The following is a 25,763-nucleotide window of genomic DNA, read 5'->3' on the forward strand; positions in this document are numbered from 1 at the left end:
TGATAAAACTATTTAACATACAAAGCTGAAAGCACACTGAGCATGAAGAAAGTTTGAAGCATGGTGGGGATGCTAAGGTGACAGAAGCAGGAGACGCACATGGGCGTTTAGTAGATATGATGGGTTGTTTTCCGTGTACTCGTTCATGTGATTGCTGCAGAGCCTGCGATTGTGGTGGAATCAGCATCGTGAGAGAGTAGCATATCGTAAGTGCAGGAACAGATCAGAATTAGAATTTGAAAGTATGGATTCAAACCATCGTAACTTTGAAAAATCATAAGTTGGACTATTGCAAATAGGGGAGTGCTTCTATTTCATGAAGGAACAGTGAAGCAAAGGTACTTAGCAATCTGAAACTGGTGGCCATGCCAATACAGTGACACATTACTGATGATAGTTCCTTTCTTGGATGCCATTGCTATCTCTAGCACAACTTGCACAGACTAATTCGTACTATGCACACATCAGATATGAAACATGGCAAGTCTTCAGGTTCTATCAGTACAGAACCTGAACAAGGAAATGATGATTAATTTTTAAATTAACTGCATTTATTGTATTTACTGTTCCCAACATTTTCTCCTGGCTCACACTTGGTGCCTTGGCTGAAGAGCATCGTCCTTCCAATTGATACACAGATAGGCTTGACAGATGTGTTGGAATGGATGGGCTCTCACTGAAAGGGAACGCGCAGGGAGGAATAGTAAAATAGTGCAGCCTTTGACCATATTAGTCCTTAAAACCTTTGAGTACACTTAGGCTAGAAAACTTTCCAATTGCAATTCACCTTCCCCACCACCCCCCCCCCCCCCCCCCCCCCCCCCCCCCCCCCCATCCTTAGCTGATGAATTTGAACAACACTTGGCAGAGTCTTGGAAGAAAAAAACATAAGTAGCAAAAGCCAGAATGTACTTTGAGTGGAGGACTTCAATGTTAATCACTGATCAGTGTTAGCACTGTTCTACTGGGCTTCTCCAAAAGGATGTGATTGTCAGCATGTGTCTGGAACTGATAGTGTCTGAAGGATAAACCTACTTGGCTCTCTATCACCAATCTATATGTGTCCGCCCATTGTCCGAATAGAAACAAAGCCCCATTTTCACACATCTAAGTCCCCTCCATTCTTTTATGTTCCATTACATTTGTAAAATGAGAGCAGATCCAAGAGCTCAAAATTAGGCATGGGGCGCTCTGGACCAGAGGCAAAAAATTGTACACCTCCCACTTTGGCCACACTCTCACCCCCCTTCCCATTTAGAAGAGGATCTAGGAGTGTGAAATCAAACACATCATCAGATTCAAGGACAGTTTCTTTCTTTCAATTATCATAATCCCAAAAGAACCTCATGCTAGCAAAATGATGTTGCCTTTATGTTCGGCTAGACTTGCTGAATAGCCCACAAAACAAACATTTTCACTGCACCTTGGTACATGTGACAACAAGAGTAAAATTGAAATTTGAGATACAAGCCTGGCCTGTCCAACTTCTTCACTAATGGTAATCTGCTCATTAGTCTTCCTCTGAACTGCTTCTACAGCTTTGCTTAAACAAGGAGGCCAATACAGTGCACAGAACTCCAGATAAGAGTCTATGTTCCAGGATCTTACGTGGTGGGGCCGTTCGAGGGAACTATTCAGGGGAAAGGTGTCAAGTGTAGGGAGCCAAGAGATGTTGGTGCAGTTGAGGGTGTGGGAGGATAATGAGGACAAGAATGTGGGCAAGATGGTGTGTGTGTGTGTGTGTGTGTGTGTGTGTGTGTGTGTGTGTGTGTGTGTGTGTGTGTGTGTGTGTGTGTGTGTGTGTGTGTGTGTGTGTGTGTGTGTGTGGTCACGGTGATACGGGAACATCCTGGTCTCCTTTTGTCTTGGACTCCTTGCAATTGAATGTAGAACAGTACAGGACAGGGTCTGGCCCTTAGGCCATGATGTCTGCACCGAACAATACCCAAATTAAACTAAAACTCTGTTGCTTCTACATCCCTCTATTCCTCCAGGACGGCCACTTTCAACAGAGACCACAAACTGAAATCATTTAAATTTGAGGTTTTTAAGTAGTCTGTAGGAGAGAAGTACGGATGAAACCAGCTAAACTTGACTGCTTCACAGGGAAGGAGGGCCATTAACTTTGAGCAGAGTCTGAAGGAGCCAAAAAAGGGTTGAGAATGGCTGTTCTTGAACCCTCTTAAACACCACTATTGTATCTATTTCTACCTCCTGGGAGCCCATTCCAGACATACACCATTCAGTGTAAAAATCTTCCATCACCCCTCCCTCCCCACACTTTAAATCCATGTTCTGAGATGATGTAACAAAGGTGAAGAGTGGAAACAAGTGATTCCAGATGAAGAATATCTAAGGAAGGTGATGGAGTTGGTCAGTTGGGGTGAAGGGATAGGAGAACCAGCTACAGTTGGGAAGGGTAGCTATCGTCAGGTGGAACCCAGTGGAGGAGAAAGAAGAAAGTGGATGATGGGGAGAGAAAGGAGCAAGGGAAGTGTGAGTTACCTGAAGGTGGAATATTTAGTTGTTCGTTTTATTAGCAGAATATGAGGTACTATTTTTGAGACACATGGGGCTCATTTAAGTGCGTCAGACTCTTGGCTCAACAACTCGACAAAGCCTTCGGTCCAAATTGGAAAATACATTATTCACCTTAATGGAGAATGTCATCATTTTTTTTTACATGTTCATTTATCAGATGTAGGCATTGCTGGCAAGAGCAGTGATCAGGCTAATTGTCCTTGAAGATCGTTGATTGAGCTGCCCGACCTATCCGCTGTATTCCTTCTGGTGAAAATACTCCTCAGTGCTTGTGGAGTATGAAAAGTTCCAGGATTCAGACTCTGCAAGAAGTATACCAGAGAAGTGGGCACTCTCCAACTGGATGGCATTAAATTCGATTTACCTGGTTTCTGTTGGATCACTCCCCTCTTCCCCGTCCTTCTTTCCTTCAGCTCTTCACCCCCTTCCCTCTTGCCTGTGGACCTCGTGCTCCTCCCCCCACCATTTTATTCCGGTGCCTGTCTACAATTCGCTATCATCATCAAGGCCCATCCCTTCACCAGCAAAGATAAACATGGTGCCTTGTAGCTCTTCTGTCCTCACAGAACTTTTGTTTGGTTTTCCATGGAGCTTCAGGCTCCATGTGCCAGGACAAGGACTTGGAGGCGAGTCAGGACAAACGCCTCCCTCTGGATCCCATGCCACTGGGCCTGGCAGAATGCGAGGCAATTTGCTAATTCCTTGATGAAAGGCTCATGTCTGAAACATTTGTTATGCATCTTTCATACTGTATATAAACTGTGTAACCTGCTGAGTTTCTCCAGTATTGTTTTTACTAAAATCACTGCGTCTACAGACTTTCATGTTTCACTCCTGGAAGTTTAATAATGGTTCCTTCTTTATCACTGGTTAAATCTGAGGGAAGGTGTAGGAAGTGTGGCCATGCATCGGATGCCTTTGACCTTCCAGGTGGTGGAGGTCGCAGGCTTGGAGTTGTTGTTGGGAAACAGCATGGCAACTGCACCTTTGTGGACAATACATGGCCCAGCCACAATAAAGCAGCACAGCAACAGGTGAGTGCTTGGGGAACGAATCAAGTAGGTTGCTTTGTTCAGGACATCATATTGTATTTACACCTCTCCAATCAAGGGAAAGTCTTCTATCACCTTCACGTGCCTTGCAATGGCTGTGGGGAATCAGATGAGTTGTTTGCCATAATCTCTGACCTACTCTAGTACCTTCAAAATTCAAATTTATTGTCAGAGTACATACATGAGATCACATTGCAGCCCTGAGATTCTTATTCCTGCAGGCTAGGCAGAATTTCTGAATGCATGATCCAGTGAATTTACTGGTCAAAGGTGACCCTAAAGATAGAGATAATGCAATTAAATGTCACGGGTAGATGTTTAAATTTCCTTGTTGTTGAGTCATTCCTTGGCTCTGATCTGGTACATTGTTACTTGCCTATTAATGACCTTGATGTGCTAAAAGAGGCAATAGTTGCTTCCCATTTAATTAACACTTAATCAATGGCTTCTTTTGCATCCTGAGTCAAAGTCCGATAATATGCTTCAGTAATTCAAGCTCGTCTTACATGATAAATGAGTTGTACACGTAAAAGCAAGAAACTGTCCGTGCCATTTTAAAAACAGAAAACCTGTGCTACAATTTTCACTCCTTGTCACCCTGAAAGACACTACATGGTAACTTTCTGATCCCAGATTTTTGCGCTTGCCCTTTTGCCTGCCTTATTTTGCACAACCTCCTCTTTCATCTCCCTGCATTGATCTGTTAGAACAAGGTTTCTCCAACACTGCTTTGTTGTTGCGGTTGCCTTTTCTAGGTTAGAGGCACTGTCCTTCCAATATAGAGCTACTTCAACTTAGTGGTGGAGTTCACTCGGAGTAAAATGTTCATTAAGAGTAAAACACAAAAGTCTGCAGACCGGAGATTGAAGTAAAAACACAATGCTGGAGAAACTCAGCAGGTCAAACAGCATACTTTATATAGCAAAGATATACCTTGATGAAGGGCTCAAGCCCAAAATGTTTGATGTATATCTTGATCTTTGCTATATGAATGTTCATAATGTATTATAAACACAAATCCACATAATGAGATGTGCAACACACTAAAAGGCCCTTCAGCCCATGTCTATGTTGACCATTAAACTCAGCTACACTAATCCCCTTGACCCCCACCCCCCCGTTAGTCTGTAGCTTTGATAATATATTTACCAGATATATTATCTTTAAATAAGTCATTCATATACTATAAAATATATCCTGTCTTACTGTATGAAATTATCCTTGATGATTACACTGGACACTCAGCTACTTCCTCAAACGGTTTGCAATCTCCAGCCCCCAACCAGAAGTAGGAATGTTCCCCAATGGCCCTCAAAGAGAAAACAGATCCTTTCAATGTCAGTTTATATTGAAACTGAAATGATTGTCTTCTGAGGTCTCAAAACTCTTTCCCATGGGCAAACTGCACTGATTATTCACACTCAGAACCGTTGCTCTCCTTCTCTATCAGAGTAAAATATAATTTTTGAATGTCCTGCATCAATTTCCCTCCACTCCACTCAATGCGCAGCACAGTTACCATACCTGTTATAGCACCAGCGACCAGGGTTCAAATCCAGCGCTGTCTGAAGGGAGTCTGTACGTTCTCACGTGTCTGCATGGGTTTCCTCGGGGTGCTCTGGTTTCATCCCACCATTGAAAACATATAGGGTTGTAGGTCCATTGGCAGCATGGGCAGGAAGTACCTGTTACAGCTGTACATCTAAATTTAAAAATCCACAACAGCTGGAATTCTGTTCTCACCTTCTTCCTCCAATCTGCAGACTTTTAAGATCCAAGTTTTGTTTCATTTTGTTTGCCAATTTGCTGTTTTAGTTGCAAGTTATTTTTCAATCTTGACAGCTTATCATGAGTTTCTCAGAGCTTGTTTAATCAATACCATGTTGATTTAGCACCACCTAGTGTAAAAGAGGCAGACTGCAGAAGTATGTACAAAAGCACTAATTTATATTTTATATTCAAATAATTAAATTTAAAATAAAAAATAAATTTAAAAATAAAGTGCACAAATGAAGCTGCTAACCATGTGGTTCTGTCCACTCCAGCCTCACCACTGAACCAACAGGTAACAAGTTCAAGTCCCACTGTAGGGAGTCCTTGGACTGAGAAAGTGTGGCTGAATAGTACACTAGACTTTCCGGAATGGACATTGAATATAATAAATGGATATGGTTGAAATGTGATTGGTGCTGGCAGATATCAATCTATTGCACATCCCCAATCAGTTCTTGTCACCTTAGGATGTAGAAGCTATGGAGAGGATGCAGAGATCTACCAGGATATTGTCTGGATTGGAAAATAAGTCTTAGCAAACAAAGTTAGTAGAACTAGGGTTTTTAATCTTTGGAGCACAGAATAACGAGAGGTGACTTAATAGAGGTCTACAAGATTCTGAAAGGGACACATAAGGTAGGTACTCAGTACCTTTTTCCCCAGGACAGGAGTAGTAAACATCAGAGGACATTTGTAGAAAGGGAGGAAGGTTTAGGGGAGATATCAGGGGTGCTTTTTGTAAAATACAAAGTTGTGGATGCCTGGATTGCCATGTCAGGAGTGTGGTGGAGGCCAAAACATTAGGGGCATTTAAAAGACTCTTAAGACAGGTCCATGGATGAATGAAAAATAGAGGCTCACAAGGTAGGAAGGGTTTAAAAAAAAATTTGGTAGTAATATATAGGTTGACACAACTTTCAAGAGCCGAAGGGGCTGCACTGTGCTGTGGTGTTCTATGCTCTAATTGCTCAATGAGGTGGTGGAGAGTTTCTGGTGAAGGGGTCCAACAGTACAGTAAGGGGGGGGGGGGGGTGTGTGGGGTGTTCCAGGATTTTCACCCAGCAATATTTCCAGGTCAAAATGGTGCACAACTTGCAAGGGGAACCTGAAGGCTGTGACATTTTCTGCATGTGCTGCCCTTGTTGTGCAAGGTGGAAGAAGTTGCAGATTTGACAGGTGCTGTCATATTGGCTGAAAGTAACTGAGTGCATTTTGCAGATGCTCACACCCCATTGCTAGAGGCAATGAATCCATGGATAGAGGGTGTTTCACAACACTAGTTAGAGAGCAGGGCAACGTCCTGGGTTATCATATCCTTCAATTAATATCACTAATATCAAGTTTGCTGTTCATACAAGCTTGCTATGTTTAAATCAGCAGTTCTAAATGTCATACTTCAGTAATTAGTTCAGGGGCTGTTGCGCTTCAAATGACCGAACCAACAAAAATCTGATGACGCAAATTCTCCCAGAAATGTTAAAAATGTATCATGGCATTTATTAATGACTGGATACAGCAAAAGTCAAAAGTTTAATAATGATAGGGTGAATATTCACTGAAATGAAAGAATTATTATAGGTGAGTAATGATATGTAGAAAATGGACGTCTGACTTAGAAATCTCAGGAACAGAATCTTAATATAATGTGGGGTCTGTCTATGTCTTGAGTCCTATGGATTATGCTCTATTTTACAATAAAATCTAACATTAGAAAAACAGTCTCCAAATATCCAAATCATTTAAAAACTTCCTTCTAAGAATTCAGATACAGGATTTTTAAAGACAGAAAATAATCCGAATGAGAGCTTATACAGTGACCGTAAAATAGCAGCACATTCCATCCTCTTAATTTTGGATATTTAACATGATTCAGTATTTTTTTTAAATATAAACACTAAGTATTAAATAAGAAAACAGCACAATTCAGAATGAAGCAGGGGCAGTGATAAACCCTCAGCCTGATAGCACTGGTGTTGAAACACAAGCCCAGCATCAAACTGCAGCAGTAATGAGGGGGACGCTGTTCATTTCAGGGTGGGAGAGATCATTCCCTCTCTTAAGGTGAACTTGGCCATAAAGGGATAAGATGAAAAATTTCAGTCCTGTGAAGAATTCAGTCCTTGAGAGACTACCACCCTCTCCCTGCAGCAGTGGGGCTTATCTGTCCCTGTGACAGCCCAGCTCAACAAAGAAGGCTAGATGGGTGGGTAGGATACTGGGGTCAGACCAATAGAGGTTGGACCTCAGGGCTAGAACTATAATTAAAAAGGGCTGAAGTTCTCAAAGCTTGGCATTGAGCCAACAAGTAAAGCATCATGAGATGGTGGCTAAGCTGGATTGGGTAAATATGTTAACATCACAGCACAGAAACAGGCCCTTTTGCCCAATAGTCTGTGCCAAATCATTTTTCTGCCAGGTCCCACTGACTTGCACCCAGTCTATACCTCTCCCATCCCATATTGTACATGCAGAGAACAAAAGTAACATGATCTAGACCAGCTCACTGATTTGATTCAGAGGGAACAACTGTGTCTGACTGTCCAAAGTGAGTCTCCAGTCTCAGGCTACATAGTATAAAATCTCCAGGGCAACTGGTGACGTCAGAGAAAGTGTCCACTTGGCGCTCGGGCAAAAGCAGGCTTTCCCAGGTGAAATATCCTATCGGACAATTTAAGCAACCTTACCCCACAATCATCTCTCAACCAACTTCAGCAAGACAGGAACAAACAATCTGCTGGTGGAACTCAGCAGGTCGATCAGCATCAGTGAGCGAAAAGGAATGGTTATTTTTCGGCCCAGAACACTTCATCAAGGCTGAGAGTGCTGAGGGGAGTGAAATGTGCAATGTGGACAGGGTGGGAGGGATTGGACAGGGGTCAGCAAGGGATTGGTGAACCAGGGAGGGGTGAAGGATAATGGACAGAAGCAGTTCATTAGCAGGTGCCAAAGGGGGAAGAGAGGCAAGGGAAAACTAAGACAGATCACCCACTCATTATTGCTTGTGGAAGCACCCATCACATAACTTGGCATTAATAATCAATGAATACAAGCGTGTTTACACATCAAAATTAATTAACTTGCTGCAGGGCATCTTGTGAAGCCCTGAGAAAGAGTCCTTCATTCTATCCCCAAAAAAACAAATTCCTTCAAGTCAAGAGGTTTTCAAGAAGTATCCATATTGGTCTAGTCAGACCCTATGCACAAGGCTGGTTGTGAACAGTGGCTGCCTTTCAAACAATTCACAGTGCTTCAATTTGTCTTGAAAGTGTAGTCATTTTCTAACATTACTGGCAATAACCTGACAACTCTACATGTCTGATGTTGAGTCCAAGGAATAATGTGAGAGCAATAAACAAACAGCTGAAGGGACTCAGCAGGTCAGGCAGCATCAACAGAGGGAAATGGATCGTCCATGGTCTGGGTCCAAACCCTGTACAGGATCCAGCTTCACAGTGAAACCCCAGCCAATATCATGACAGGACCCAGCACAATGCTGATTCGTCATTACACAGCTTCAAAATTCAGGGAAGCTGGTGCCATGGATGCAGCCTAAGCTCACAGGCCTGTTCCCAGGATGGGGGGGGTAGGGGTTTCTCCCGCGGCCTCACTTTTTCTCTTTGGGCTTGGCAGATTTGCCAGGCTTTGTGGCGAATGCAGTCTCACCTCCTTCTTCTTCCCCCTCCTTTACCTTCCTCAGCTTGGCTTTGCTCTTGACGGGAGAGAAAGTCAGCGAGGCCTTATTGAACTCCAGAGGAAAGATGCCCAGGTCTCCATCAAAACGATTCTTCACCACCTGCAAGTAGCGCTTTCCTTGGCCCGAGACCAGCTTCTTGTCCTGCAGGATGAGTATATTGTCAGCCTCCTGGCTGGCCTGCAAGGGAAGGTTAGGATGGGAAGGAGAGAGAAAGTGAGCAGAGTTCAATATCTTGCACCTACTCTTCCCACCGTCTCTCCACCATGGTGCTATGGTTCTGTTGTTGGCCCGTACAAGATTATAGTGAGAAAGTTTGTTTTGTGCACAATCCAGCTAGTCAATCCATATGTAGTACAAAAACAAAAACACAGTGCAGTTACTGAGAGCAGTTAGAACAGAGCGAAGACGATGTTATTTTACGAGCTTTACGAGTTATTATGAGCTTTGGTTGTAGAGTGTGTGAGATCTAGAGCAGCTCAAACATGGTCTTGCTCCAACACCATCTTGGTTGTTGTGAAAACACAATGCTGTAGAAACAAAGGAGGTCAAACAGTGTACTTGATAAACAAATTTCTCCAGCATGGTGTTTTTTTACTTCAACCACGGTGTCTGTAAACGGTGTTTTACCCCTATCTTGGTTGTTTTTGGCCTTTGGCCCAACTAATCGAGCCCTATTTGCCAGAATTTACCCATATCCATCAAAATGTTTTCTCCCCACGTACTTACTTGATTAAATGTCTTTTAAAGGGTGCAATTGTAATTGTGGGGTCTAAAAACTAACATGTTTAAATCCCCTTGTGGAATCCAAGGATTCAAACCAAGCTTTCTTGAGAGGTCAATGTAAAAAAAAAAAACTTGGACACATTTCATCAGGTCCGCTGCTATAACTATTGGACAATGGACATAATCCCAAAGAACATCTAGGGAATTCTCCAGCATTGCAGAACTGTGGATGGGACCTGTTCTCTCCCATTTTCTTACTGTTTTAACTTCATTGTTGGAGGATGCTTGCTGAAGTATTGGTAATGTTTCAACAATCTGCATTCACAGAGCACCTTTAATGTTGTAATATGATGCCAGGCGCTTCATTAACCAAGATGAACAAAATTATGAAAAGATTGAATAAACAAAGAGTGGCCTTATTACAGAGAGAACTCAAGGAAAGCCTTTTTTCTTTCTATAGTTCATCCAAGATTTCTATTTTTTTACTGCTGGAATTCAGATTCTGAAAGAGTGGAACACAGGTGAAGAGAGCACACCTGTGAGGTCACAAAGCAATAACCAAGGATCACATTTCTGCATTTATGACCAGCGTAGATATTCTCCTATTGTTCCATGATGATCTATCAGGTGATCCACAAGGTTCAGGGAGAGAATTTCAGAGCCTTGACATCAGACCAGTGAAGGCATGGCCCTTAATAAGAAAGGGGAATGGACACAGGCTCAGATCACTGGCGACTGGAGGTTATACAAATATGGAAAAAAATGGCAGCGAGAACTAAAAGGAGAATGGGAATCTTTTTAAGTGGGGTACCTAAGAAGCAGGATATTTAAAGACATCCCATCCTGGTCATACTTGCTTCATCCTTGAACCATCGGAAATAAAGTTTGTGGCTATGAGATCAGGCACCACCAGATTCAAGGACAGCTTTTCTCCCCATTATCAGTCACCTAAACTAACCTCGAGCAAGCAAAATAATGTTACCTTTGCTCTGTTAAACCAGACATCTTTGCAACTCTGTAGGAGATATTTAAACTGCAGAATGGGATACCAGCTAGACTCCTTGCAAAACGATCTTTCTCATTGTATCTCCGAGTATATGGCAATAAAATTGAAATTGTCAGTGCAAGTCAATGACGAGCCAAAGGCAAACTGGAATTGGTACAAGTTACATGCAAGCACACACAAGGCTGAGGGAAAGGTTCACCGAAGGCACAAGGACAAGACTAGGACGGCTACAGGGAACTTCATCAGGCCAGACCCTTCCCTCATTCTTGGGAGGTCAAACTCACCTTGGCCGTTCCAAAGATGGAAGCTGTCTGCAGTTCCTTATCATCTTCCTGCTTTCTCGGATGGATGACCAGTGTCACGTGGCAACTGTTGTCAGTGGCAAATTTCCGGAACATTCCAATGATGTAATCCTGCGCAGAAAACCTAAAATGGGCAGGAATGTTTCCGTTTTACTGAAGTCAAGTTGAAAGGGAACTAAATCTTTCACCAGGGTTTCTAAACCTCCACTCACTCCAAACTTATTACAGCAACCTCCACAAGAAAATCAAAACCCTCCTTTCCAAAAATGCTACCAAATCCAGGGAGATCTCCAACAATTAATTTATACCAGGCAAAGATAAGGAGCAAGAGAGTGGGATCAAATGAATGGGCTAAACAGGCTGGAGGGTGAGAAGGGTCTTCCCTTTGGCATTCCAATTTAGCAAAGGGTGTGAAGAGTATGAGAAAATCTTCAGAGGAAACACAAGAATAAAACAAACTTAATGACATATTTCAAACCAAGAAGAGGTTTATAATTAGGAGATTTCTACTGTTTCATAACAAATTCAGCTAAAATACTAATGTATTCTGCCTGCACATTCTTCCATGGAATTGCTAAAGATGTTTTAATCCTTAGTGTGCTGCAACTTCCACAGATGGTTGAAATCTGGAACTCTCCCTCTTCAACACAAGCCCATAGATTATTAGCAGTGGCAAGAAAGTATATTGCAGTGACCTGGAAATCAGATGTGTATTTAGGCATGGAAAGATGGCATTCGGAGATATAGAGTTGTATTCCCTTAGAGAAAATGACTTATAATAAAAAAAATTCACTTTTTGTGCAGATTTGGAGCCTGTATATACAAAGGTTAGGAATAAATATGTAAAAAATTGTACTTCCAGCCTCCTAAATCTTCTTCCCTAAAAGTCACACACACACATATATATATATATATAAAAACACAGAGATTCCAGCGTGCGAGCCAACCCTTTGTTTAATCCAGAACCACACCCCATCTTTCTATTTTGGTTTTTCTTTTGTATTTTTTTCAATTAATTATATCATGCATATTCTATATAAAGGGGGGGGGGAATAAGGGGGTGGGGGGCAGGGGTTTAAATACTGTGTAATTACTGTATCTTAAGTTTGCTTAAGCATTGTTTATACAAATTGTATAAACTTTAAAGATAATATTTTAAAAAAGCAATTGACAATATTTAAGATGTATCCAGTTAACCACTTGATTTACTACATAGGCATAGCCCAGGTCGCCGGACAATGTGTTTGCACAAATGGCTATACGAGGGTTGGCGTGGGGGACAAAGTGTCCACTTCTGTGCTGCATGACTTTATGACACATGGACTGTGCTCGTGCACAAGGACAGCCCAAAGGAGCATAATCAGCAATAGCTGCTTCTGCTCTCAGTTACACCAGGTCTCCTGAGCTTTGCACTGGGCAGGAAAAAATGTGTAACAGCTAACTGACTCAGTCCTGTAGAGCTGTGAGGGTTCAGACAGGGAGCTGGACTCTCAGGAAATTGAGGATCGTGGGATACGGGGACCAGACAGGTATTGAAATAGAGGCTCCCTCCTTCCTTGCAGAGCCGTGGAGCGGGACCCACAGGTTTCTGAGGTTTCTATGTTCAGCTTCAATGAATCCAGCAACAAGAACAAGAGAGACCCATGACCCACAAGTTAGCCCACTTGGTACAGGTATGATTAACCTTCCACTTGGGGAAGATTCAAAGAGAATAATCAATGGAGGTTTTGTTCCAGTCAGCTTGACAAGGCCACCACCTTAAATTATTCTGAACCCCACCAAACACTTTTTACTCTGTCATCCTAATTTCATAGTCATGGAGGTACAGCACAGAAACAGGCCTGTCAAGTGTGCATTATCCATCAATCATCCATTTTTGCACTAATCCTACATTAATCCCATACACACATATTCACTTACTCCCCATGTTCTCTCCAACTCTATCCCCAGATTCTATCCCTCACCTACATTCTTAGGACAATTTACAGGCGCCAATTAACCTACCAACACAAGTTGTGGGAGGAAACCCACATGCTCACATGGAAAACAAACAAAATCCACACAGACAGTGCCCACGGTCAGGATTGAATCTGGATCTCTGTAGTTGTGAGGCTATGGCCTCACAATATGTCTCAATATGAGACTGAACCTGGGATTATTTCATCAAACACTTCTTGGGTCAAAATGCCTGCATTTAATATTGCCATGCTTAATTATGTACCAGTCACCAGTTTGACTGCCCTGTGAAGCTTTGGATTTAATAGTGAAAGAGAGGGTCACCTTTTGTCTTAATTTTCAGGACACAGGGATGTCAGGTTGCTAGTAAATCAACATATATTTTCCTTAAGGCATTGGGCCATTTCATGTCAGGCCTCTGCCTGGAAGTTACCTACAAGAGCAGATTGAAAATTTAAAACTTGCCTAACAGACAACACCACTAAAAGGTTGTTCCAGTGTCACATTCATATCGAGAGCTGCCTAGTAGCGCCCTCCAGTGCCAATGGAGGTGGGGTGACTGGTACCATAGCACCAACCATCAAAAATATGTGGCAGAGCAATGGCCGTCTTCCCTACCCATAATCCCCCACGCAGCTGAAACTGCTCTATTTCCCAGAACAGTTCCACCTGCATGGGGGAATTATGGATAGGGAAGACCATTGCTCTGCTGCGTTTGAGCTGCAGAGAATGGCCCCGAAGGCTGAATCAGCCCAGTGAGGATAACACAGCCTGCACCGGCCATCCACTGACAGCCCCTGCTGCCCCACCAATGGCTCCCGCTACCACAACAGCTCCCGCCCGCTGCCCCTGCCTTGAAGGGGTCAAGGAAGGAGAGTGGTGAGTGAAGAGATGGACCGCGGGCTGAGGACGTCATCAGCCCGCCCCGAACCAGTCGTTTGCAGCGGTTGTACATTCAGGTCAGGCGGCAGAACGCAGCGCTCCGCCAATTATCCTTCCCCGAGGCAGGTTGGATTCGGTGCTTCGGAACCAGCTGCGGCACATTCAGAGAGGCAAGTCTTTAGCCGCAACGGCGAAGAACCTCCGCTTTTACAGACGGGCGTTTTCCTTGCTTGAAAGTGCCTATTGAGGCACTTCCTTGAACCAGTGCACTCCGGTGATCAGGTTTAATTGGAAGGGGTCACACTAAGTTCAAGTTATTGTAATCACAATACGGCTTACATTTTAATTACAAAGAGATGAAATTACTTGTCAACAGTGAGGAACTCCTGCCCCATCATGAATTGTAGATTATCTATAATGATATGGGTGATATCATACATGTAGACAGCATGCTGCATGGTGTCAATGACTGACCTGTGCAGGAAAGAAAAATATTATGTTAATCACAGCCAGTCCACATTAACAAGTCAACACTTCTCAGAAGCACAGCAGAGGCCTTGATTTCACGGAGCACCATTAGTGCTTCAGCCACGATTCCCTTTCCTCGATTAAAATCTGAAGCTGAGATGGTTCAATTAAACTTTTACTTTTGCACAAGTGATGCTCAGGCCCTCGAACACCAGGTTTATGTTTAAATGAATTACAATGTCAAAGTCTGTGCAATATCTCGTGCAGTTACTGCCCTGTTCCTGTGAACCCAGTGAGTGTTTAAAGGAAATAAGACAGTCACATTGTTACTTCTGTGCTCCTAACATGGCCTTGCAATTGTGCCCATATTCATTTATTTAGTAGACATTAATTTAGAAGCTGATGTCCTGAAATAAATTGATTTTATTTTCATATTCTTACAGAGATGACCATTCAACTCTCTGAACCAAAACCAGGTCTAAGAGCAATCCCACTGCCCCACTTATTTCCTTACAACCTTTTCACTGACCCACGCCCATCAACTTCCTGTCATCCTCTAACTGCACACCCTTACAAGCCGTAATTGAAGGTCACCAAAGAACCTGCAAGTTTTCAGTGGAGGAACCTATTATTAGGCCATTATTCAAATGGTGAAGCTCTGCAGCCTTGCTATTGTACATTCACACTTGAGATTGTATATGTGTATGAGTCACAAAAGATTTGTTGGCAGGAAATCAAGAAGGCAAATGGATTACAGGTCTTCATTGCTAGAGGGATTAAATTTAAGAGCAGGGAGGTTCTGCTGCACCTGGAGTACTCAGTGCAGTTCTGGTCTCCTTACTTGTGAAAGGATATACTGTCTTTGTAGGTGGGGCAGAGGAGGTTCAACAAGTTGCTTCTCAAAACAAGGGGGAGGTTGGCGTACGAGTTGAGATTGATTGGCCTGGGGCTATACTCATTGAAGTTTAGAAGGATGAGGGGGAAACCTAAGAAAAAAACATGCAATTATGAAAAGGGTAGATAAGATGCTGTTCCCACAGGCAGGCAGGTGATAACGGAACTAGGGATCACAAGCCTCAAGATTTGGGGGAATAGATGAATGACAGTAAGGAGGAAGAACTGCTTCCAGAGGGTCGTGACTCTGTGGAATTCTCCATCCAAAGAAGCAGAACGTTGCCTCATTGAATTTAAGACACAGATAGATAGATTTTAAATAATGAGGAATTTAAGGGTTATGGAGGGGGGGGGGGGATGTGGAAACAGGTGGGTAAGTGAAGCGAGTTGACAGCCATGATCTTACTGAATGGCTGAGCAAGCTCGATATGCCGACTCCTGCTCCTATTTCTCATGGATCGGGAGCCTCCAGGGGAAACCCACGTGATCATAGGAAAATGTGCAAGCTCCATGGAGCGACAGCAGCACTACCTGCTGTCTCAAGGAGTGGTCCTTGGAATTCTTCCTCCCTAACAAACTCACTGATTTCCTCTCTTGATAGCTCAAGAAGCTGGATGCCACCATGGCCCCAAGAGAGCCTGTCAGGTCACATGCCAAGCTGCATTGCCAGGTATCTGCTACTGCCAGTACTTTACTTGATGCTCTGCTGCCCGTGAAACGTCATGAAGAACAGTGGCAGGTTCTCAAACTGGTCGGCCCACGCATCATAGCTATCCAGCTGGTCATCCAGTCGCTGCATGGCAAACTGAGTCAGCATGATCTTGGCCAGGCGGATGTTGCTGATCTCAAAGCTTCCCCACAAGGTGTTCACTCCTTGGGTGCAGAGGTCCAGGGTGCACTCGCTGATGAAGGTGGTCTTCCCGCTGCCTGTTGGACCTATTTGTGGGAGCAAGACAGCCACTTAGGACACACCCAGACTGCAGATGGCTCCCACTTGAGTAATGGCATGATGCGACAGAGGGGCGCCCCAACAAGAGGTAGACAAGGCTGTATACAAGTTATAAAACATGGAACATTACAGCACAGTACACGCCCTTCGCTCCTTGATGTTGTGTTAACCTAAATATGGCTGCCAAAAAAAAAATGCTAAACCCTTCCTACTTTGTCAACCTCTCTTTTTCTTTCATCCATGTGCCTGTCTCTTAAGTGGCTCCACCACCACCCCTGACAAGGTATTCCAGGTACCCACAATTCTGTGTGGAAAAACATACTCCTAATGTCTCCCTAAACTTACCTCCATTCACTTTGTACATATATCCTCTGGTATTTGCTACTCTTGCCCTGGGAAAATGTTGCTATCTACCCTATCGATGCCTCTCACAATCTCCATTAAGTCACGTCTCATCTTTCTTTGCTCCAAAGAGAAAAGTCCCAACTTTGCTAACCTTGCCTCACAAGACTCATTTTCTAATCCTGGTAAATCTCCTCTGCACCCTCTCCATAGCTTTCACATCCTTCCTAAAATGTGACCGAAACTGAACACAATAGTGAGTGTACTTTCACCAGAGATTTGTCGAGGTCCAACATGACCTCTCGACTCTTGAACTCCCGACTGATGAAGCCCAGTATCTCATCGACCTTAACTATCCTATCAACCTGTGCAGCGACCTTGAGAGATGTATGGAGGGGAATAGATAAGGTGATTAGTCAGTCTTTTTCACAGGGTAGGGGAGACCAAAGGTTTAAAATGAGAGGGAAAAGAATTAAAAGAGACCCAGGGGCAACTTTTTCCACTTAGGGTGATGTAGAACTAGATGTAAATTTCATCACTGGCACTAGCCACTCCAAGTCAGAAGATTGCAGGTCTCTTCTGAAGGAGTGCATTGTACAAATGTACTGGAGAAACTCAGCAGTCACACATCAATTGGAAGTGAAGGGTAACGAACGCTTCAGGCATGATCCCTCTGTCAAGGCAAGAGCAAAAAGCAGGCAGTTGCCTGAATTAAAAGGAGGGGAGGCAATGTGGAAGGAAGGGGCAGGGGGAGGAGCAGTCTCACAAGTAGGAGGTCACAGGTGGTTACTGGTGGGAGAAAAAAAAATATGAAAAGGGGAGAGGATAGCTCCCTGAGTGGAGGGGGAAAGAATGGGGACCTGAAAGAAAGAGGGTTGTGGAAAGAAGGACTCGGGGGAGGGGTTTTAAAGAAATTGGAAGATCGAATGAGGGAGTGCCATCTTTTGGCTGAGGGCATCACAGTTAACACAGCAGCAGCGACCTGGGTTGGAATCCAGCGCTGTTTGCAAGGAGTTTGTGCGTTCTGTGTGGATTTCCTCTGGTTTCCTCACACTCTTCAAAAATGTATGTGGGATTGTAGGTTATCTGGGTAGCATGGGTCCATGGGCCAGAAGAGCCTGTTACTATACTGTCCATCCAAATTTAAAATTTAAAAATGTTAAGCTCTCTCTTTCAGATGCATGCAAAACATACCATCACTTCAAACCATCCTCAATAATATTATGGCCAGCATTCATGCTTTAACTGAGTCAGGAAACAGTCTAACTTTAGGAGCTTTGCAGTATGCAGTGGACAGCTGTGTTTCCTGCTTACACCAGCTGCGAAGAGCATTGGAATGGTTTGAAATAGAAACAAATGGCATTACAGATTTGCAAGCCTCTCTTTAATTCCGTCATGGGATGTGGCAGTACTCACAAGGCCAGCATTGACTTCATGAACATGCCATCCTCAGGACAAGGGCACTAGCTGTGGCAATGAACTGACTCAGCAACTCCCAAAACTCCTGACAACTTTGAACTGGAAAGCTTCCGCAAACAAAATGAGATCAATGACTAGTTGATGTGAGCGCCGTGTTCGGAGACTAGAGGACACATTACCCGTGAAGACTGTCAGCTCCCCTTTGCGATGGCCTTTGAGAAGCTTGTTGAGATCAGGGAACCTCTGCCACTTGATGCCGGAGACCTGGTCTGCATTGGCCAGCTCTCCAAACACGTCGTCCCGGAGCTGGCGGAATGAGATGATGGACTTGTGACTGGCCGGAACGGCGCCCTTCACGATCTTCCCCAGGTTGAGACCCGCAGCTAGGGCCTCTAGGGGACAGGGCTGTCCGTCACCAGGACGCACCAGAGAACACCGCCTGACGTTGAGCTTGCGGGCGAAAATTTTGGAAGCCTCCCAGGAGAGGAGGTCATCACCCAGCCACAGTACCACCTTCCGGAACTGCTCCAGGTAGGGGAGGAGGGCAGGAGGCAGGCAGCTGACTCCCCGCGGCAAGGAGGCACAAGGCAGACCTGTGGCCTGGGCCACGGCCAGGCAATCAAGCTCCTTGCTGGTTAGGACCAGGGTGGTATCCTTCCTCATCAGAAGGTGGATCCCAAAGAGGTTATTGTAATTGTTGAGCTTAGGCAGAGGCGAAGCGACGTATGTGACCCGGTCGCCATCCTGTTCTGCCGAAAGCAGCTTTAACCCTTTCAAAGTCGAGTCTCTCCAACTGAACCAGGGGAATACCAAGCTCTTGGTAGGCTTGAAGTACTTCACGCACAGATTTTTCAGAGTCTGGTTGGTAATTTTTGAAATGCCAAACATGGCTTTAACCAGTTGGACTTCCTCTTCCTCCACGTTAGAAAAGGCCATGGCTTTATTCCAGATCTGTTGCACCTCCTTCAGGTCCATCTCCTGTGCACTGAGCTCCCAGTCACTCTCTGGTACCTTCAACACAACATCAGGGCCCAGGTTATCTCGCCCTTCCTTCCGCATCACTTCCAGACAGTCTTGGAAGTCCTCCCAGCTGCCTTCCAGCAGGGTGTCCTTGCACAGGAACTGGCCGGTGGTCTTGTCAATGAAGAGGGAAAAGTTCCCCTTCTCCGCATCAAACACTTTGCCCACAAACAAGCTGGGGACGTGGAGACAGCTGTAGCCATCGTAGAACGGGATGCCTTTGGCACGGAGGTAGTGGCGGATCTCCGTCACGGTCACTGGCGAGACAGTGGGGTCCAAATCAGCTTTGGAGCTCTTGCCTTCCAGGTGCCCCTGGATGCGGAAGCAGAGCAAGGACGCGGTGCTGAAGGAGGCTGTGGCCCACCAGGCATTTTGCCACTTCAGCAGTCCCTGTGGACCAGCCCACCACGAGCCTTCAAACTCTGCCCTGGGGCAACATCGCAGTGAAGGCCACAGTCCTCCTGCGAGCCGGGAGACGATTTGACAGGCACGGTGACACAAGCAAAGCATGGTGGCTGTTGAGACCAACAAGTCAGGTGAAGGAACAAGAAACCATTGTGGAGCATGAGCGAATAGATCCTACATCAGGAGGAATGACCAGAGGCAGGTTTTCAAGAATACTTTCACAATCTTATATCTGTGCACATCTTGCCAATTTCAAACTCCCACATCTGCAATGAAAACAAAAAAGGATCTTGAATTTCTGCATTAGTGTAACACAATGAATGAGAGCAAGGTGCAACTGCAAGTTTACACAAGAAATCTCCATCATAAAGGCAGGCATAAGAAATTAGAATGGCAATGTAAAATCAACTGTGCAATTTTGAAAATGAAGTGCTTTCCTTTAATTCACGTCACTTGAAGCCTATAATCTGATTTGAGACTTCACATGCTATGCATCAGTGAAATATCAGGATCAATTCAGACTATGCCTTTTTTTGCATCCACTACGATCTGATAGAAGTGAGACACAAAAATCTCCAGATACTGCTAAATGAGCTATGCATCAAGAGCACACCAAAGCAGCATGTCACAGTACAGGTGTCCAAGGCATTGGACGGTCACACGTGGAGAACTGCGTGCAATTCTGGTTGCCCAGTTATAGGGAGGATGCATTAAGCTGGAAAGTGTGCAGAAAAGATTCAAGAGAATATTCCTGAATTACAGGGACTAGAGATCTCAAGCTGAATAGGCTGGGACCTTTCTCCCTGGAACATAGAATGATGAGGGGTGGCCTCATAGAGGTATGCAAAAACGAGAAGGACGTGAATAAGGTGAATAGTGCCAAGACTTTTTCACAGGTGAGGAATCTAAAACTTGAGGGCATAGGTTTAATGTGAGAAGGAATTTAAAAAGCATCTGAGAGGCAATTTTTATACACAGAAAATGGTATGTGGAACAAGCTGCCTGAGGAAGTGGTAGAGACGGGTACAATTTCAATGTTTAAAAATTTTTTGAGGGATATGGCCCAATGCATGCAAACTTGGTTTGGCTCCATCAACCTGGTTGGCACTGATATTGAGCCAAAGAGCTATTTTCCATTATGTATAATTCTATGATCACCCACTCACAACACCAGACACATCCTGTTCCGCCCGTAGAAGGCTCCACAGGTCTCACATTGGCCGTATTACCACAAAACTAGAGTAAAAGCAAGTTATCCCCTGTCGCCCAAGAAGGCACAAATAAATTTAGAAACTGCCACATTGCTGAGCAAGATCATTTGAGAGACAACATTTGAAAAAGCTCATCCAGAATTGAATCTTCCATGTTTCTATTTACAAGAAACAATTTTGCTATTACTATATCCTGAATTCATCATCAGCACAGATAATGACGGAGTCCCTCCAGCTTCTAACTGTTTGCTTTAGTTTTCTAATCGTTCCTACCTGCAAGAAGCACTCACAAGGTAGATTACATAATGCTATGCAAACTTTCATTCCCATCACTGAAGTTGCTACTGAGTTATCACTTAAGTGTTACAAAACAGATCCTGGTGCGATTCAGGATTCTTTCCAGGATAAATAGTGAATGCATTATTTCAAGAATCTGCAATTAACAAAAATAATCAGTTTGATGAAGGGAGTTCTCCATGCAGTTTACCCAAGTCATTAACTGTTCTGAAATATACTAAAAATACAGTTACTGCAAATGTTAGACATACCACTCTCTTATTCACAGGCCTTCCCGTGGGTACCAAGATTGGAGCAGATTACACCAAGAACTGCCTGCACTGGGAATCTGTGACATGTTTGGCCCGCTCTCCATTATCAGATGGCATTATTGCATCTTGCATTTTTAAAGCAGTTTTTTTTGTGTTTCTCAAAATTTTCTTTTACATAGCACTGGATTTTGTGCCTTGGTTAAGTAAATAATGTCATCACAACGTGACTGCATTACAATTGGGCAGGAAGTAACAAGTAGGTAAGGGAGGGCAGATAGCTCTGTGAATGAAGAGTAAAGTGGGCTAAGAGCTGGAGGAAAGAAGAGAGGGATGGGGAAAGGGGGGGGGGGGAAACAGAGTGGGCTATCAGAAACTGGAGAAGTTTATGTTAATCCTATCTGGTTGGAGTGCCATTGCAGGTGGTGTTGGTTTGACAGTACATGAGGCCGTGGACAGACAGACACATCAGTGCCCCCACCCCAAGATTTTGTTCGGGTACCTGCCTATATCTTTTCATACCTTAATGTAGGGCTCAAGTCCAAAACGTTGGTTTTGTACCTTTATCTTTGGTATAGAAAGCACACTGTCGATCAGCTGAGTTTCACCAAAATTGTGTTTTTACTTCAATCACAGTGCCTGCAGACTTTTGTGTTTTAGTCCCACATTGTAATTGTGGCTATTAACCTGTACACGCATCCCTGGGGGCCAAACCACATTTCTTTGGGGTGATAAGTGCAAATACACAAAAGTGCTGGAGAAACCCAGCAGGTCCTGCAGCATGGATGGGAAGTCAGGGCTCATCTTTGGAGGTCCGGCGAAAGGCTGGAGAATCTCAGCTGGTCAGAGTACTTTATGTAGCTGAGACAAAGTTCTATAACTAAAGTTTCGGGCTTGAGCCCTTCAACAAGATATGAACAAATGTCAGCAGGTGCCCAAAATCTTTGATGAAGGGCTCAAGCCCGAAACGTTGGTTTTATAGAACGTTATCTCTGCTACATAAAAGTACTTTGATCAGCTGAGATTCTCCAGGGTTGTGTTTCTACTTCAACCACGTGTCTGCAGACTTTCATGTCTTACTGCTGCCCTTGGGGGAGGGGGGCCAGGTCCGGGTCAATGCAGGAAGGGACGCCCCTCCACCAGAATACACAGCAGCACTTCGTTGCAAAGGCACTGCGGCGGGCACTTACTGAATGCGAATGCACCGAGCATTGACGGAGGCCTTCGCCTGACCGACTTAGCGTCATTGCCTGCACGAGTTCCTCTCCTACACCGTATGGCTGCGGCTTGAAGGACAGGCACCGGCGTTCTGCAACCCAGGCCAGGTCGCTGCTGCCAACGCTGAGCAAGTCCGGTCAGCGCCCGTGGGACCAGAACGTGGAGGCAACGTTGCAGGATCTTGTGGCTCCGTCCCACCGAGCCGCCCAGTCCCCACGTGCGCCGATGTCGTCCGGACAACGGCGCTGCGCACGCGTCCTGCGTGCACCGACGTGGAACTGCGCACGCACGCACGCTGGGAGGGGGCAGCCGTCCGTCACCCGTCGCCCCGGGCAACGGGCGCGCTCCCACCTCCTTTTCTTCCCCTGCTGACGGCAAGCGTCCCGCTCTTCACCTGCGGCTCCCACGCCGGAAAGGTTTGGGCGGCGCACAGTCGCCCGATCGCTTCCGGTCGGAGGACAGGACGGACGGACGGACGGACGGAGCGGGGATGACGGCCCGAGGGACGGCCAGCCGCTTCTTGCAGAGCGTCCTGCAGAACGGCGTGGGCAGGTACATCTGCCAGCTGAAGCGGATCAGCATCATCTTCAGCAAAGACGCCGCGGGCAGCAGAGGAGTCAGGTCAGTGCCGGGGTCCCGGACAGTCACACAGCACGGAAACCGGCTCTTCGGGCCCACGCTTCCATGCTGGCCGAAACTATAGTCACACTGGGCTCTTCCTGTCGGCGTACCTGTGCGGCATGTAACAGGATGTTTCTCCGGGGGAAGTTGTGGTCATTTTAATGTATGCTGTTGGTGCATCTTACATACCTGATTGGCTAAGAATTTCAGTGTATTTGTGTGCATGACAGTAAACTCTCATTGCCACACCAGTGGCCTCTACCACTTCCTCTCTCCCCTCTGGGTGAAGAATGTGACTCTCGTGTACCTTTTAAGACTTTTCCCATTCACCTTTAGTCTACACCCTATAGTTTTTGATACCTTGCATGGGGGGGGGGGGGGTTTGGGAGAGAGGGAAGGATGGCCAATAGTCAAGATTCCTTTGTTGTCCTATAATAAAACAAGTGTAACATTACACAAAATTGGCTTTAGTCTGCTGTAAGGCAGACAAAGATTTGCCATCAGCAGAAATTGTCCCGTGTCCCTTTTTTTTCAAAAAACCATGTCTATGTGCTTGATTTTTTAAGGTCGTCCCTCAGTCTCCTAAGTTCCAGGGAGAAAAGTCCCAGCTTATCCAGGCACTCAGAGCTCAAGCCGTCTGGTAGTGGCACCATTGTTATGAATCTTTTCTGAACCATCTCTCGCTTAATCAGTGCAAGTTTATTTGTCAGATTATACCTAGTACAGTGGAAAGGATTCTTCTGTGAGCAGTCCAAAAAACTAACTCTAATGAACATACAGCCATATAACATAGAATGGTTGTATTTTCTGAGGATAGGCTGGGAGCTTACAAGATTTTGCCATAGTTCACTCGCACATCCTTCTGATAGTGGCAAGACATTTTGGACTAAGATGAGTAGTTTCTTCACTCAGAAAGTGGTGAATCTTTAAAATTCTCTCCACCTCACTGATTATCAAAACAGGAGCATCCCAGGGATGCATGCTTGGCCCACTGCTCTACTCATTACACACCCATGACTGTGTGGCCAGGCACAATTCCAATGCTATCTACAAGTCTGCCGATGACACCACACTTGTTGGCAGAATAACAAACTCCATTGAGGAAGTGTTCAGGAGGGAGATGGATCAGCTCGTTGTATGGTGTCATTCCAATAACCTTGCACTCAACATCAGCAAAACCAAGGAGATGATTGTAGACTTCAGAAGGAAGTTGAGGAACACAACCCAGTCCTCATCGAGGGTCCAGTAGTGGAGAGGGTGAAGAACTTCAAATTCCTGGGTGTCAACATCTCCGAGGATCCATTCTGGAGCCTCCATGTTGATGCAATCACAAAGAAATTGTCATCACTGGCTATATTTTGTGAGGTGTCTGAAGAGATTCTGTATGTCACTGAAAACACTTAAAACCTTTTACAGGTGTACCGTGGAGAGCATTTCTGGCTGCTAGCATCACTGCCTGGTTTGGAGGTGCCAACTCTCAGGACAATAATAAACTCCAGAGGGTTGTTAACTTGTCCTGAAACATCACAGGCACCAGACTTCACTTCATCAAGGACATCTACATGAGGCAGTGTCTTAAACAAGCAGCCTCTATCCTCAAAGACCCCTGCCACTCTAGCCATGCCTTCTTCACTCTGCTACCATCGGGGGAAGGTAGAGGAGCCTAAAAATGAGCACTCAGCAGCACAGGGACAGCTTCTTCCCCACTGCCATCAGATTCCTTTCTTTCTTTTTATTAGCATTGCATAATATAGAGAGCATAAGGAAAATAGAAATTACACAATTAAAATACTATGTCCAAGTCTACATAGTGTATCGTGTATAAATTCCAAAGAATGAAAATGTGACATATTAGAAATAATTCTCCAAACAAAGAAAATAAATGAAGAAATAATTATTGTATTTTTTTTTTAAAAAACCCAACTAATCTACAAAAATAACCATAATAATAATTTTAAAAAACAACTGAGCGGTCTATCTCGAGGATCTGTCAAATAGATTAAAATGTAGCTCTGGTCCACACCTATAAATAACAAAAACAGCAAGAATTATGTTACGCCTGGAAAGGAAAAGTTAATTCATAGAATAGTGCCAGTATATCCTATGAAAGTCATCAATAAATAGTTTCCATGTTTCTTCAAATTTAGTAGTTATAAGGAAGGAGTCACGTGATGGAGTAGTGGCCGGACGGTGAACTCCAGCCCTCTCCAGAAAAGTCGGGAAAAACAAGAGAAAATACAAAGGCACAGAAATACAAGTTAAAGAAAAGTGAGTATAAAGGTGGAAAGAAGATGGAGACAAAAGGAGAAAAATCAAAATCAACGGAAAGAAGAGAGGAAGAGAAGACAACGGAGGAAAAAGGTGAAGGCCTTACCTGTCCGAAGAGGCCCGCTGTGGAGAGAAGACCCCACTACCTCAGGTCGGTAGAAAGAGAACTACAACAATGGCTCACAGAGCCGAGTAAAAGTGCGCAACCGCGCATGCAAAAAAACACACCGACGGGAGGGGGGACCAGCTGGGGAGTCGATCTCCACAGCCGGCAACGACAGCTGCAGAACACCTGCAGCAAGAAGAGACCACAGAAGACAATGGAAACAAGAAAGAAGAGGAGGAAAGGGCAGCAAAGAAACAACAGATGGTCAACCTAGAGGAAGAAGAAGAGGAAGAATACAGTGAAATAGATAAAGGGAAAGGCAAGGTAAAGGATATACTTGCTCTTGTTAGAGGATACATGGAGTCATT

At 44.6% G+C, this 25,763-nt stretch overlaps 2 protein-coding genes and 1 long non-coding RNA gene across 9 annotated transcripts in view; 2 read left to right on the forward strand and 1 right to left on the reverse strand.

Annotated features, from left to right (window-relative positions):
* Positions 1 to 21,348, forward strand: part of LOC138744279 (uncharacterized) — a 73,763-nt gene extending 52,415 nt beyond the window's left edge. The window contains exons 5-7 of the long non-coding RNA XR_011345421.1: positions 12,654 to 12,764; positions 15,893 to 15,961; positions 21,203 to 21,348. This is a non-coding gene — a long non-coding RNA (uncharacterized lncRNA). The remainder of the gene's footprint in view (positions 1 to 12,653; positions 12,765 to 15,892; positions 15,962 to 21,202) is intronic.
* On the reverse strand, positions 1 to 23,041 carry twnk (twinkle mtDNA helicase). Of its 7 annotated transcripts, XM_069900122.1 has the most exons (9): positions 22,373 to 23,040; positions 18,181 to 19,692; positions 15,987 to 16,227; positions 14,296 to 14,403; positions 11,074 to 11,215; positions 9,030 to 9,237; positions 5,118 to 5,491; positions 2,653 to 2,843; positions 1 to 676 (listed from the first exon to the last, which is right to left on the reverse strand). In XM_069900122.1, the coding sequence occupies exons 2-7, from the start codon at positions 19,529 to 19,531 to the stop codon at positions 5,466 to 5,468; spliced, it is 2,076 nt and encodes a 691-aa protein (XP_069756223.1). In that variant the 5' UTR covers positions 19,532 to 19,692; positions 22,373 to 23,040; the 3' UTR covers positions 1 to 676; positions 2,653 to 2,843; positions 5,118 to 5,465. The 7 variants fall into 7 exon arrangements, with proteins under 7 accessions (XP_069756223.1, XP_069756224.1, XP_069756225.1 ...); XM_069900123.1 differs by lacking the exon at positions 2,653 to 2,843; XM_069900124.1 differs by lacking the exon at positions 1 to 676 and having other exon boundaries at positions 836 to 2,843; positions 9,055 to 9,237.
* The window catches only part of mrpl43 (mitochondrial ribosomal protein L43), a 25,111-nt gene continuing 22,081 nt past the window's right edge, over positions 22,734 to 25,763 (forward strand). Inside the window, exon 1 of the mRNA XM_069900154.1 lies at positions 22,734 to 23,021. Coding sequence (XP_069756255.1) covers positions 22,891 to 23,021 — 131 coding nt within the window. The 5' untranslated portion in view covers positions 22,734 to 22,890. The remainder of the gene's footprint in view (positions 23,022 to 25,763) is intronic.

This window comes from Narcine bancroftii, chromosome 10 (assembly GCF_036971445.1).
Source record: "Narcine bancroftii isolate sNarBan1 chromosome 10, sNarBan1.hap1, whole genome shotgun sequence".
In the NCBI taxonomy this organism is placed as follows: Eukaryota; Metazoa; Chordata; class Chondrichthyes; order Torpediniformes; family Narcinidae; genus Narcine; species Narcine bancroftii.